Raw genomic sequence first — 15,075 nt, 5'->3', positions numbered from 1 at the left:
TCCTTCACTTATTTCATTGTGGTGTTTTGAATGTAGCTGTATTCTTACAGTACTTGGGAGCCCTGTACTAGTTACCTAGCTCTAAGTTTGTATTTTCCTCTCAAAGATTTCTTCAAGCAGAAATGTTAGGCACAATCACAGTTCTCTTAACTGTGTTAAATACAAAAGGCTTATGTCATACATTATTTTTTAAATGTTGACATGCTGGGTAAATCCTTTTATCCTAAATCACTATCTTAAGAGAATTATTAATACAGCAAAGCTCTGTTCACATCTCTTGTAGCCTAGATTCATGAAGTTTGCAGTGGATTAATAAACATGCTGATGGTTCTAATTGTGCCTAGTAATTGATACTTGCTACGTTTTGTGGGTTGTGTATTTCTAAAGGAAATCTGCAAATATCAGTTCTTGAAGAGCAGAATCATGAAACTTCTCCACACAAATCTTCTACCTGCCAAGTTCCCTTTCAGTCCTTCCTCATTCCTACTTTTTCTTGCTAACAGTTTTCACCTTCTGTGCCTGAATTTGTCCTCCTGTAACTTCCTTGGGATGCTGCTCAGAACCTGTACTCACTTTGTACATAAGCAGATGATACTGTAGGCACTCATAGCCCTGCAGCTCCAGCTCTCTCTCAAGTTAGCAAAGGGACTGATGGTTGTGAGGGGCTTGGAGCAGCAAGTCCAAGGACAGCTCCTCAGTGGGTGCTGCAGGCTCGGAGGGGAATGGATCTGGTTCCACACTCAGTACTGGTGGTAGACCCAGCACTGACTCTGTATGGGGTTTACTTTAACAGATGTGACCAAGTTTACTTAGTAAGCCCTAGTCCAAACTTCATATGCTAGTTAAGGCAGTTAAGTAAAAGTCTTTCATGACTTGGGCCACTGAATTTTTATCTTTGATGATGAATATTGTTTCTGAAAATCTATGCAGAAGCAACAATTTTTATAAGTGCAATTGGGAAGAGCACTATATGCTCTTCAATGCAGTTCAGCATTTCTGCTCAATCCATTATTCAATTTTTAACCTGAATGCAGCAGTAAAAACAAATTACCAAAATTTGAGAAGGTCCAAAGGCTATTATGCTGTTGCTGATTTAAAAGCCAGAATGGAGTCCTTTGAGCTGGGTTTTTCTCATTCCTGGTGTCTGTTTGACAGACACAGGACAAGAAAAAAAGGCTTTGTCTGGGGTTGTAACAACACTTGTAAGTCAAATTGCCATCAATATGTATCTTCAGCCTAGTGTGTCACTGATTTGCACATTTCTGGTTTTTATAACCAGAAATTCTCAGATGTTGATGCCAGAAAAAAGCAGCATTTCAGAATGGGAAATGGTGAGTTGTAAAATTTGATAGAGATGTTAACAAGTAGTCTATGAACATAAATAAGTCCCAGACCAGAAGTTTATATTGGGTTATCACTATTTTGTACCTCAAATAATGGCTGTAATTTGTATTGTGAGTGAAAGTTACCAAGAAAAAAAGATTTGACACTAAGAAATGAAAATGAATCTGTATTAGACCTATTCAGGAACAAGCTGACTGGGGCTGTGTGTGTAACTGATACAGTTTAAAGCAATTATTCTAAAGTTTCAGTGAAAAAATAAATACTTTTATATGTCATGTATACAGAAAGATTAAGTAAACCGTATGCAGATGGGCATGTCCTGTCAGTGGTGATTATTTATATTAGTTAGATAGCTTTGTTTTCCTAAAGTTTTCTACTAGAACGGTTTTAATACCTTTTAATACCTTTTAATTGCCGGGACAGGCAATCATAAAAAAAAAAAATTAAAAACTTTCTATTAAAAAAATCGGGTGAGCATAAATACTCTCGAGCATAGCTTTGAAAAGAGTCCTTATCCCTGAGACCTGGACGGAGGCGACAGAAGGAAGCTGGGCACGGACAGGGTCCTCACTGGGCCCTGCCCTCAGGCCCTGCTCCGATCAGCCCTGCAGAACGCGCACCGCGCCCGGGGCCCTGCCCGCCGCTCCCGCACCTCCGCGGGGATGGCCGAGTCCTGGCCCAGGAGGACGCACCGGGCCCCGCGGGAGGGCCGTGCTCAGGCTACAGTCTCTCCCCGCCGGCGCTCGGCGGCCCCGCTCCAGGCGCCCGCCTTCCGAGGCCGCGCTGCTCCGTCACCATCGTGGGGGCCGCCCGCACTGGCCGGGGAAGCCGCCCCAGGCCTCGCCCTGCGCCCCGCGCTCCCCTCCATGGCTTCCTCGCTCCGAGGAACTCCCTCCCGGCATCCCGACCCCCGCTGCCGCCGGGCGCCCTCCCCGGGGAAAGGAAATGGCGCCCGGGTCCCTTGCTCCCGCCCTGACGCACGAGCGCCTCGCCCCCCGCGATACAAAATGGCGTCGGCGAAGGCCCCGAACCCAGCATAACCGAGACGCCATGAAGCCGCGGGGCGGGGCCCCGGGCCCCCAGCCAATAGCCACCGGCGCGGGGCCTGCAGGCGGCCAATAGCGAGGGGAGGCGGTGACGCGTGGCGCGGCGCGCCCAATGGGAGCGGCGGTAGCGCAGGGCGCGAGGCCCGCCCGCGCTGCTCGGGGCGGCGCTGAGGCGGGCGGGCGCTGAGGCGGCCGTTTCCTGTCCTGGTGCATGGTGGTCGGACGGAGGAATTGTTGGAAAATTTCTCGGCGAGGTTCGTATATAAATGTGTTTTTACCCAGTGTGCCTTATTCTAACCACCGCCATCTCCGCCGGGGGCCGCCGCGCGGGCCGCCGGGCCGGGCCTCGCCCTCCGCCCCGCGCGCAGGGAGATGGCGAGGGGCAGCGAGCGGGGGCAGCCGGGCAGCGCCGGCACCGACCGACACGAATAAAGCCGCCGCTCCGCCGCCCGCCCGCTTCGCGCGGCCCGGCCCCTCCCCCTCCCGCCGGACCTGCCCGCGCCTCCCCGCCGGCATCTCACACCGCGGGCTGCGCCGGGCCGGACACCGGCTGCGGCCCCCATCGCCCCCTCTCCGCCCCGTGTGGCGCCCCTGGGGGGGGCCTCGGGCACCCTGGTAGCCGCCGCCGCCGCACCCCCACCCCGCACCCCACGGGCCGCCCCCTCGTAGGCTCGGGCCGAGGGGTGCCCGTTAACCACTGCGTCACGGGTGGGGGCTGCCAGCGCCGGGCGCCCTCTCCGCACGGGGGTCGAGGGGCGCGGGGGCGGCGGCCGCGGGTGGGGGAGGTCTTGGCGCGTACCGTGCTCTGATCCCGCCCCGGGGCGCCCGGCGCTCGCCGCTGGCGCTCGCTCTGCTAAATGTGAGGTTTAGTGGATTTTTTTTTTTTTTTTAAAACGTGGTCTGTTTTGGTGGAGGGCAAAGTTGCAAAGCGGCAATAAAACTGTTGCCCTCAGAGCTCTCTCGGCCTAACCTGCGGCCTGGTACGACCGCGTTCGGGAAGGGCTAATTCGCTGTTCTTGCACGAAGTTGCTTGATGTGAAGGTTGCTGTATGGTGCCATGAGCACGGTGTTCCTGTAGTGGAACAGGAGAGGGTCCGTACCCTGGGACTGTAAAGTCATCTATTCTAGTCCACCTCTTTCAACTCGCCAAAATACCGTGCAAAAACATTTTAAGCGTTTTATAGTCTGCTCTCACTTGTCGGTACCTTCACCTTTTTTTGTCTAGAATATGTAATAGAGCAGAGTAAGAACAAGTGCTTCTATAGAAAAATTACCAGCAATAACTCAAAGACCTTTTATTTTCTGATAAGGTTTTACTTGCAACGCCTGTTTGTCAAGAAAAAAATACGTGATTTTCATGCAAGTTAAATTTTCCTTTTAAAAGAAGCCAATGGTTAAGCAGTTCCAGTTGTGTATAGAATTTCTTAGGGGCATGTTTTGGACTACCAAAAAATTATATTTGACATTATACATAGAGTGACACCAGTACTTTTTAAGGACCGTTGTTACTCCTGGAGCCAGTGTTACAGAAACTTCTACCTTAAATTCTTTCAACTATAACGTTTTCTCCTTTCCTACAGTTTTATCAAGATTCTGCATAGGATTTCTAAATCTGTTATGTCTTAGAGGACATGCTTTTGCCATAACTTCAAGGTGATCATACCTGAAAAATTATATTTGCTAGATTTTTAGGAGAAGTCGTCTTTGTGTACTGTATTTTAGCTGCTCTGCAGCTCTGCCATGCAGCTCTAGAATGGCAGAGTGCAATATAACCGTGTTTTCGTTGCTTGTTTCTTTGTATTTCATGCATTAAAGTCTGGAGCTTTCAAGCTGTATCTTTGTTCAGAAGCTATTCACATGAATCACAGTAGAAAATGAAACTTGCAAAAAGTGTCAAATAATATGATTGTTAATAGTTTGCAGCTTACATGAGATGTAAGAATAAACATTTTTTAATGTTCTGAGAAATTTATTTCTAATTTCATAATTGACACAAACTGTTCTTAATATTGTAATGAAATAATGTTTTCTATCTGGTAGACTGAGTCAGGAAGAGTTGCCTTCCATTAAAAGCTCAAATAAAGAAAATGCTTCAGGCAAGTGTAAAAGATTCTTTAGCTTTAAAGTCACATGGGCTTCACTCAGTCTTCATGCCTGTGTAGCATTTGGTGGTTAAACAGCAAAATACTTCCGTCATAAATTGGCAATCTCTTTTCTCAGAGCAGATGGGTGCAGCGATAATGAAGTGTTGAGTATTCCCTGGTAACGGTTGCCACAATTGGGCTGTAAATTTGTTTTCATTTCCAGAGTGTCTCAAATGATGTAGTGCTTCTGCTCACTAGGCTGCTGGTGGCCCATCATATGCTTTCCTGTACGGTTGAGGAGGAGGAAATTAGTAGGAGTTGGAGCAGTGATCAGGGGCTGAGCTGCTGCCGCTGCCATGCCTGCTCTCAGCTGTGCCTCAGCTGCCTTGGGGCTGCCTCCTCACCGGCGGCTCTGTTGGGTGTGCAGAGGGATTAGGCTTGAGGGTTCCTCAGTTGAATTTAAGTGGTGGTAATGATCTCACGCTGGACAACATCTTTTCTGGGAATTCCTTAAAACACCTTATGCCTGTGTGTGTATTCTTGTGGACTTGTGTAGTGACCTTTAATACAATGTATGGGTTTTGTTTTAAAATAAAGCTAAAAAGACAGTTTTGAACTGGGTTGCTTCTCTTACAGTGTAATTTGGCATTTGGATTGTTGCTCTTTACTTGTTTTTGTGTAGTACATCTTTTCCTTACAAATTTTGGGTTAAAATATACTCCTCAGTATAGGTGCAGTCTTTGAGAAACATTGTTATTAAATTCTTTGGCGTTACACTTTGTTTTCCAAATTGCAGGGCTCATCCAAATTTGGGTGAGTTTGCACACACAAATTGAACAGCACATTCCTGATAATCAGGGCAATTTTTCCAGTTTCAAGCACTGTAATGGACAGTGCAAATACAAGGAAGATATAACTTGTCTCAGTGCTCTTCTAGTCCTATTCCTTCCTTACTCTTTTCCTGACTGTTTTGTCTTGTACTGTAGTCCTTGATCATCCCCATGGTTTCTGCTTCTCACAGTATCTTGTGTGACTCCTGCTGCCTCTGATGTCTATATACATAACACAGCATCTCAGACTGACATTTGTTTGCCTCTTTGCCTGGCTTTTTCCCTATGCTGTCGTGTCTCTTGCATGTTTCTACAGCTCAAAAGCATGCTTGCTGTAGTAATAGGTGGCCAGTTTGTTTTTACATCTCTTCTGTGCTGTAGCAGAATTGATGCACCAGGTAGAAAGCATTAATTGGGCAGCTTGTTCCTGTACTTTGTGCTGCAAAAGATCACAAAAGATTGAAGGAAGGTTTCTGCTTAGTTTATGGATCCCCAAGATGGATTGTGATCCTAACAAATGGGTCCTCTTCTGGAATCTGAGAATTCAGTTCTGAAATGCAAGTTCCTGTAAATATGTGTGTATAGGTATTGTTCTGAGGTCGGAGTGAGGTATCTGAGGGAGATGCCTGTCTGTGAATGCCACGTTTCTGGGAGAGGAAAGGGAGTCTTGTGACCCATCCTGGCACAATAAAGATCATGGGGTTTTGCTTCTACTTGATCTGCACTTGGTTTTATTTACTTAAGGCAATGGGGTTTGGTCCTCTCTGTGCACCTGGAATGTGTGATCTCTTACTCAGAAACAAAACTGCTCTAAATTAGTGAATGTTTCCAGTGACTTAGTCTGCTAAAGTTTTCTGGTTTACACTGCTTTTTAATTATATAGTGGGATTTTAGTTTGCACCACTAAGATAACTCTTGTGAAATAAATGAAGGTCTCTGTTTTGAAAGGAATTTCCATTCCTGTCAAGTTCAGCAATATTCAAAGTTGACATCAAAGTTACTCTTAGGATTGCTTACTGCTTCCCTCAGTCTGTATTTCATTGCCTGACTTATGTTTTCCTCTATACACTTCTTGAAGGGAGAAACTGCTACCTTTTTAATGCTTTTTGACTTCATTTCTGATAACAAACTTCTCCAGAACTGGAAGATGGGGTTGTGTATGCAAGTTAGTTGCTGTTGTCTGTATCTTAAGTATAGTCATACTCAGCTAATTGGGTATTACACAGAGTTTCTTAGAATATATTTAGATGTACTGATTATCAGGTTATTTGTACTTTTTTTTTTTTCAGTTAAGTAGGCTGCACATTTAATTCCTGAAAGACAAGCGTAGACTTAAACACTGTTAACTTTCATGGTTAATACTGATAAAACTGTAAGGTATTTATCAGATGACTGATTAACTTATGACCACACTAAACAACCCGCTCAAAATTCCCTGTTTAGTTGGCAGTCTCGGTGGATTTGGAAGATTTGAAGAGGCACAGCCAAGATTAATTGTTTTGGTGATGTAAATTAGACACACTTGTGATTTCTTGAGGAGAGTTTGGAATCTATTTGACACAGAAGTAAAACATTGGTAGAAATAGTTGGTCTAAATTGCTTTTAGATTTGTAGCCCCTAAATATTTACATATTCATCAAATGTTCCTTTTCTTTAAAACACAGATAAAACCAAAGGTTTTATGATTGAAGGAGTAAGTAGCTTCCTGAAGTGCTCTAAAAGTTAACTGTATTTTAATTAATTTTAATTAATTAATTTTAATGTCTCATTAGGGCATTGATCACTCACCAGGTGCATTAGTATACTTCTTTGGTACTTTATAATAAAGGTTTCAGAATCTTGGTCTCTGTACCTCTGCAAATAGTGCTGTATTGGTATCAATTGCATGCACCTTTTGTGCAGAACTTTGAACCAGATCTCTTGGAAGACTCCCAAATCTGTTTCAAATCTCTGGCTCAGGAAGTTGTGCTGGTCATTGGGGGAGCTACTTGGGAAGCAGTGCTGTTGTAATCATGCTACCAAAGGCAGATGAGGTCTTTGAACCAAGCATTTGCTGGTGGTGTGCTTGTCTCAGAGCAGCAGCATGAGTTTAATTGGCTTTCTGTTAGCACTGCTGACAGTTAAAATACTGATGGAACTACTCTGACCTCCATTGATTAACCAGTAATTCTTTAATATGTTCAAGAAGCGTGTGTGAAGTTAGCATTCCTATTCAGAGTCAACCTGACCCTTCTTCAACTGTGTGGGACTTGTTGGTGGGTGTCTTTTTGATCTGCCTGCATTTTCTTTGAGTCACATACGTTTGAAAATCATGGCATCCTTAGAACTCTCATAGTGTGAAATTACACACATGTGCATAAACTCATAGTATTAGTTAGAATAAGGATTTGTAAACATTCTTTATCTGCACTGTTGAATCCAATTTTTTTTTTTAAACAAAATCCAAGCACTGGTCTCTGACAATACCTTTAACCATCTGTAGACAAGATTCATAATGTAAACAATGTATGGTGATGACTTTGGAGGCAAAAAGACAGCTGGAACATTAGTTATGTGAGGCTAAATGTGGTTTTCAGTGCTCACACTTAAATGAGAAAAGTTCTGCTGGGTTATGGCAGTGCTAAATTTGGTCTTGCCTTTACATGCTTTTTGTGAAGAAATACCGAAGTGTCTGGTGATGAATTAGTCTTGAACTGCATTATAATCAAGATGTTCATCTTGTGGAACAGAAGGGTTGGAATACTGCAAAATGAGTAAAAAGAAGCCTTGAGTTCTTAAGTTTGACTGCAAGCCTCTGCTATGGGCAACACGAGTCTCACTGCAAGTTTGCTGTGCTGCCATTTGGAGTGTACACATCGTGCTTCTGCAGTTGACAGTGCTGTCAGTCTTGATTAGGTTCTTCTCCAGGGGAAGGGTTAGAGCTGTGATTCATAATTCACAACACTTCCTTGCTATCTAGAAAGTAATTATGTAAGATACTTGTGTATCTTACTCTGAATCCAGCTATTGTTACTGGATTCTGCAGCACAGATTGTGTCTAAACCTTGTTTCCATTATATACAGTAGATGATTAATGTGGAAATTGCTGTTTAATTATGTTTTGTTTGTCTTTATGAGAGACTAGAAAAAATACAGTAAAAGAAGTTAAGATTGTATGAGAAAGCACATAGAAATTTAAAAATACCTAACATTTCAGTAGTTTAAGTTTATTCACTAGAAGTCAGTGTGACTGACTGTAGCATAAAATCGGTATTTCAGTAGAGTGGTAAAATACTGAAAAAGTTAAGGGCTGTTGATGAAGAAAGAATTCCACGTCTCATCTGTTGAAGCATTTGATCAAAGCATCCACAAGGTCTGGATTTAATTTATGACCCTGCTGCAGATTTTCAGGTTAATACAGGTACATATGGGAACAGATTTTAGCCTTAGTTTTGCTGTGTGGTTGTTTTTGAGTTTGCAGGTGTCAAATCCCTGACTCTACGTAATCAGTAAGCTATATACTTGGAGCTCATAGAAAGAGCTTTGACAGGATTAGTCAGTTTTTGAGTCTGTGTCAGTCATTTTTTGCACCAAGACCTGTAAGGCTGTAGTGCATGTTACCACGTGGAATGCATTTAATCAAAATGTTAATTGTAGGTACTGACTTCGATTTTTCACAAATGTCTGTTAATAAGACTAGTTTTGGAAAATTACTGATATTTGCAATCATATCTGTTGGTTTAAGGACCCTAAAGCAGCCAATATTTAATTCAGAAACCCCAAATTATGTTACTGTGCTCTCATAGTTGAACTGGTGTCCATTCCTGCTTTATGAAACATGGGAATGCAGTTCCTTCAAATTTCTTAGCAAAAGTTTCAGTATTGTGGAGTTATGTGTCATTTGCCATTTTACTTTCTGGCTGTCTGGATTGGTTTTAATTTGTTGTTTTTGTGAGTTTTATAAAATTACAGTGGTTTGGTACATTATTTTGAAGTGTATTAAAAATAAAAGTTATTTTTATTTTCAAATTAAATAAATGGGTATTTTTTCAAGCTTCTCAGTGCTGTCTGTGCAAGGAGGGTTAACAGTGATGAGGCTGCTGAATGTCTGGAGTATATGTTTCATTGTCAGTCTTTGCCAGTCCTTTCTTCCTGCACTTTCTACATTGCATTTTATAACCTTAAGTTTTCTTCCATGAATGCTGTTACAAACTTTATTCCATTTCTTGTCCATCATCCTCCTAAGCATCTTTTTTTTCTTTCTTTTTTTTTTTTTTTTTTTTTTTTTCCCTCTTAAGGTATTCCTGCATCTGTCTCTGCAGGTTTTTTCCTTTGTCCAGTGGTACAGTGACACAGTAATTCTTTAAATGGCAAATTCCTGCTATTTTGCAGGGTGGTTTTTTTTGTCACATTCTCCTTGACATCTCCTGTGCTGTTGTCTTAGCTACCTCATGCCCCAAACCCACTTTCTACTCCATGTTTGCATGCCCTCTACCTACCAGCTCTTCCTTTGATTTTCAGCTTCTTAAATCCCATCTGCTGTTTCTTCATTGCTGAATTTTCAGTAGAGACTCAGTTTTCAGTAGAGACTCATTTCCAGCTGCCAGATTGAGTTTACATAAGAAATACTCTTTTAACATTGCATCTTTTCTCCAAAACACTCAACAGATTCAATTTGTTTTGAGTATTAGTGGAGGGAAAAGTACAGGAGATGTTCTCTCGATAAGGAACTTGATTAAGTCTTTATGAAAAATCCTTTATTTTTAACCAGCCTCTCTCCTCCCCCCTGCATCTCTTTTGATTTCTGACTGTGCATTATATAGCCATACTTGACTTCAGTTTTTTCTCTTCAGGGAATTTGAGGGGGGTGGTTTGGTGGTGATTTTTTTTTTTTTTTTTTAATTTAAAAATGCACCAATGGACCCTGATGGATGGTGTATTTTATCTATTAGTGTTTAACTGGGGGTTTACATTGCTGGTGCAGGTTTCCTAAGAAAGCATAATGAAGTCAGCAAGGTGCATCACTGCTTTTGCTTTGGAGCTAACAGTGTAAAACATGTTTCAGCATCACTTCTTGTGTGTGGCTGTTGCTTCCTTCTATCAGATGCTATTTGCAGTTCAGAGATTTTTTCAGTCTAATCTTACTCTGTTTCAGGCTGATTTTTGGTGGGAAATATTTTAACCACCTTGAAGAAAGGTAAACTTTGCATGAATTACCATAGGAGTATTTTGGTGACTAATAATTTCAGGAATGCAATAGGCATTGCTGTTCTTGTGAAGCTCTTCCCAAATAAAATAATTAATGTGCTTTTGAAAATTGCAACTTGTCATGACTTATGAAGATTTGCTAGTTCATAAAGTCAAGTCTCAAGTTTTCACTTCAGTGAGTACCTCATGACTAAGCCTGTACTTGTGTCTTTTTTGTAGGACAGCTCTTGAGATTAAAGTGGAATACAAGTGTATGACTCTTGCTGAGCAGCCATGCAGGCACTACCTCAGGGTTGATATATTTTCCTAAAAATGGAAACTTTCAGCTGCTTTTTCACTAATGAGGTACAATATTTGAAGTGAGTAAAGGAAATATTTCTCTCCCAGGGTCTTGTTTGCAAAATTCCTGGCAGACAGCATATTTAAAGAAAACCTTAATGATGCAAACACAGAAGAATAAAACCAAGGAGGTATATTAGGGAAATAATCTGCTGAGATTGGAAGGAGGAAAGCAAATTTGCTGGAAGACGAGGAGAAATAAGAGTATAGGCCAGTTAGCAGAAGGGTGGAGAGGAGGATGGCTAAAGCTGAGGTAAGGGAAGAGAATTGAGTTTGATGAGGAAACAAAAAACCAAACCAAACAAAAAATCCCAAACAGCTTACATTAGGCTTCTTCCAAAATAGCCAGTCAACCCTTTAAGCAATTAGTTCTTCTTTGCCTCTTTCAGGACTTCACAGTTGTCTACAGTGAGTAGCTTCCTCTCTGCTTCCCTAAACTTGAGAGAGGAGACGTAAGCTCTGGAGGAAGAAGCATTTTTCTGTTTTAAAGACAGATAATATATTAAAGATGCTGAGGGCATCTTAAAAGGTACTTTGAGAGGGGATACTCTAAAGTAGGCCTTTGAGATGTAATTGTTTCCGAGTCAAAACGAGTTCTGGTCAAAACGAGTGGTTGTGAAGCATTTCCTGTCCTTTGTGAATGGTCGAACTTTGCAACCCACTGCCATGACGTGTCCTGAAAATCGAGCGAATGGAAAATATTGGCAGTAGAGAGCACTGTTAGCAGTTAAGAAGACACAACCTCTGTGCACCACTAGCATCTCATACTATAAATACTTTCACTGGCCAGCCTGAAAAAACATTTTTTGATTTAAAAATTTTTTTAACTGCATCAGTTTTCTGATCTTACTTGCTCCACAGCACATCACATTAATCCTTGGCAAGCCCTGGACCACAGTGGAATGTTTTCTTTGGGCACAGCACTCAGGTTATCACAGCAGAGATGCAGCAGCTGAGTGTAGGGCTGGCTTTTTCTCTGCTGAGAGTAATAAATTTACATAGCTGCCTGCCTTTTTAGGAGTCTGGTTCAAAGTCACTTGGATGTATTTGGAAAATACATTTTATTATGAGATACTTCAGTATTTTCAAGGAGGAATTTTTAAAAGAATGTGGGGTTTTTTTTAAATAGAAGCCGTCCTTTGAGGTTTAGGAAAAATAGTTTCATCATTCAGTCAGATGTACTAATGAAGTGTGTATTTCCCAGTGTGTGATGGATTCTGAACTTCTTACTGGCACTGGAGAGATGTTTAATTTATATAGTTAAAACCGTGCTGTTGTCATGGGTGACTGCAGGTGCATTGTCAGCTTTACTTTCATTCTGGGGACAAAAATATATCATTACTCACACTAGTACTTTCCATCATTATTCTTTACACGTTGGTTCAATAATATCTATTGAAATCTAAATATGGTTGATGCTGCCTTAAGTTCTTAGTAGTTTAATTAATTGGGGTAATAATATTTATGTATTTCAAATAACTTTTTTTCCTCTGAAATATTTTCCAGGTAAGTCAATCACTAATTGCATCTTCTTTATGTGGAAGGTAATATAAAATGTTTGTAGTAGCTGTATAAAAATCTCATAAGACTTGGATTGTCTTTAACTAGTTCTCGTTCTGTATTTAAATTTTCTGTGTTTTCTGAATACTTTATTTCTAGGTAGACAATGTTATTAGCTCAGATAAATCGAGACTCTCAAGGAATGGCTGAGTTTTCTGGAGGAGGAATGGAGGCCCAACATGTGACTCTTTGTTTAACAGAAGCTGTAGCTGTGCAAGGTGAACCTTCAGGTTAAAATACCTCTTATGTTATTGTGTCTTTTCTGTTTGGAATTCAGATAAAACTCACATGGTATATTCTAAATTTAAAAGTTAACACAAATAATTCTCAGTTGACTGAGATTGATTAAGTTCACTAATTTAATTCTGAAACAAAATGATTAAGGTAATAAGAGTGTAAATATACCAGCACAGGAAATACAAAATCTGCATTTTTTCTCACAATAGTTTTACTGTTTTATGCTTTGTAACTTCAATTTATATCTAAGAATGTAGGCATTGATGATTTTCTATTGGTTTAAACTTGATATTTTCTGGCAGCTTCATTAAGATTTTACGTGATGAAACCTTTTTTCCTAAGTATGTATTTTACTCTAAATAAATTTGTATATATTAATGACATGTAGTGGTGTACAAAACAAAACTATCAACACAAGTATATATATATAGCTTTTTCAATGTTGGCACTCATGACCTAATTAATATTTTTCCTAACACATCAGCTTTGTCACTATTTACATAGCGAGATTGTAACTTTTTTAGCTAAGGAAAATAATACAGAGCAAAATCTTGAACATTCGATCCTACTATATGTTCAAGGTTCAACAGCCAGAAAGCAAGTAAGACCTATTTCCTGCTTTGACTTGTGAAATCATTATGCTTTAAGGGGGGGCAATCATTTATGGAGGTGGTTAAGTTGTCATTTTTAGAGTTTGATGCTGGTAATAGTGAATTTGAATTTTTTCCCTTGCTAGATGGTGACAACTTAGAAAACATGGAAGGTGTAAGTTTGCAAGCAGTTACACTTGCTGATGGCTCCACTGCTTACATACAGCATAATTCTAAAGGTAGGTCAATGACTAGAAGTTGATTGGTGTTCAAATCATATTTCTCTTTTTAACTCTGTCTTTGGATTGTTAACCTATTTGGATGGAAAAGTAAGGCAAAATTTGTGAAACTTTTACGACGTTCCAATTCCAGTTGGGAATCGCATGTATTACAGTAATGCTATAAAACAACTCTTGCTTTCTGCTATTAATAAGAGGCAGGTATCAAATGCAGAACATAAGTCAAACAACAGTGAAATGATCACTTCAAATCCAAATATCAACATTCTGCCTACTGGATAGAATATCAGACTTATGCCATTTTTTTTAATCCCAGAATTTTTAACAGCTGTGTTGTTACACTGTGCTTACTCTTTACCAAGCATTATTCTCTGTAGTATTTTATTGCTGGTTTAATGCAGAAAGTATCAACTGTGTGTTTAAAACTGTGGTGTGTCATACAAAGTATTTTTTTATTAATTCTGATTCTGTATTTCAGATGGTAAACTAATGGATGGTCAAGTGATTCAATTAGAAGATGGTTCTGCTGCTTATGTTCAACATGTACCCATGCCTAAAAGCAGTAAGTGTAATAATTCAAGAAATACATTCTAAAATAATGTATTACTGATAATATTAAGTAATAAGCTGTCATTATCCTAGCTTTATTTCTTAATGGAAACAGTCATGCAGAGATCCAAGGTACTTTCTGATCCCAGTGTTAATATTTCGTGTTCAATCTTACCAACTAACAGGTTTTTCAAACTGTTGAATCTTTTTAATTCTTTCTTCCAAACAGGGGATAGCTTACGTCTGGAAGATGGACAAGCAGTTCAGCTGGAAGATGGAACTACAGCATTTATTCATCATACCTCAAAAGGTAGGATTTTTAAAAAATATGATTTATTGCATTAAATCTCAACAAAACTCCAGTGGTATAAAATATGGTACTCTTTGGTACACACATCATTTAGTGTGATTCCCTACGTAGACTGCTTGCTGCTTTTACTTTGGCATCTGGAAATCGTTGAACTGAAACTGTTACAGTTCTTATATATTGACTTAAATTTTAAAGTTCATGCTATTGGTGATTTTGCCATTAGGTAGTATGGCAGAAAATTCAACTCCTAAGTGTCAAGGATGCAAACCTATTTTAAATAACTTGTATTTCTGCAGAAGATGATTACACTAATCTGGGAAATAATACTGCTTTTCTACAAAAAACAAACAAGTAGATATTTTAAGTCTCTTTAAACTAATGTGTCATTCAGAAGTATTAAGAGGAGAGAATACAATAAAGAGTTTCCTACTTTAAAGTTATCTTATATTTTATGCTGCTTTTGCATATTTGCATGATTTTGTTGCTGAAGTTATCAGATTTGTGAATTCTAAAATCTGAAGTATGTGTGTTACAATATTTTCATTTTATTATGAGTGCATACAAAATGGAAAGCACGTTTGTGTAATACTTAAGTAATATTTTAAGTATTTAAATTTTTCATATACTGGTGGTCATATTTCTCAAGCGCTTCATACATTATATATGGCTTTAGGAGAAATGAGTAAACAGCAGTAGTTTCAGGTGTAACATGCAGACATTGCTATTAGTTTTATTTCATAACACTTGGTAATATTATTTT

General features: G+C 40.1%; 1 protein-coding gene across 5 annotated transcripts in view; it reads left to right on the top strand.

Moving 5' to 3' along the window:
* Positions 1-2,489: 2,489 nt before the first annotated feature.
* Positions 2,490-15,075, top strand: part of ZNF143 (zinc finger protein 143) — a 33,754-nt gene continuing 21,168 nt past the window's right edge. The window contains exons 1-6 of one of the 5 annotated variants that reach the window (XM_071761982.1): positions 2,511-2,644; positions 10,711-10,836; positions 12,490-12,620; positions 13,364-13,456; positions 13,935-14,018; positions 14,235-14,315. In XM_071761982.1, the coding sequence (XP_071618083.1) occupies positions 12,497-12,620; positions 13,364-13,456; positions 13,935-14,018; positions 14,235-14,315 (382 nt within the window). In that variant the 5' untranslated portion in view covers positions 2,511-2,644; positions 10,711-10,836; positions 12,490-12,496. Of the gene's footprint in view, positions 2,645-10,710; positions 10,851-12,489; positions 12,621-13,363; positions 13,457-13,934; positions 14,019-14,234; positions 14,316-15,075 lie in introns of all 5 variants that reach the window. The other 4 variants (XM_071761981.1, XM_071761985.1, XM_071761983.1 and 1 more) reach the window with 4 other exon arrangements.

The sequence above is a fragment of the Heliangelus exortis genome, chromosome 18 (assembly GCF_036169615.1).
Source record: "Heliangelus exortis chromosome 18, bHelExo1.hap1, whole genome shotgun sequence".
Lineage (NCBI taxonomy): Eukaryota > Metazoa > Chordata > Aves > Apodiformes > Trochilidae > Heliangelus > Heliangelus exortis.
Note: the sequence above shows the minus strand (reverse complement) of the source record. Positions and strands in the feature narration are given on the sequence as shown.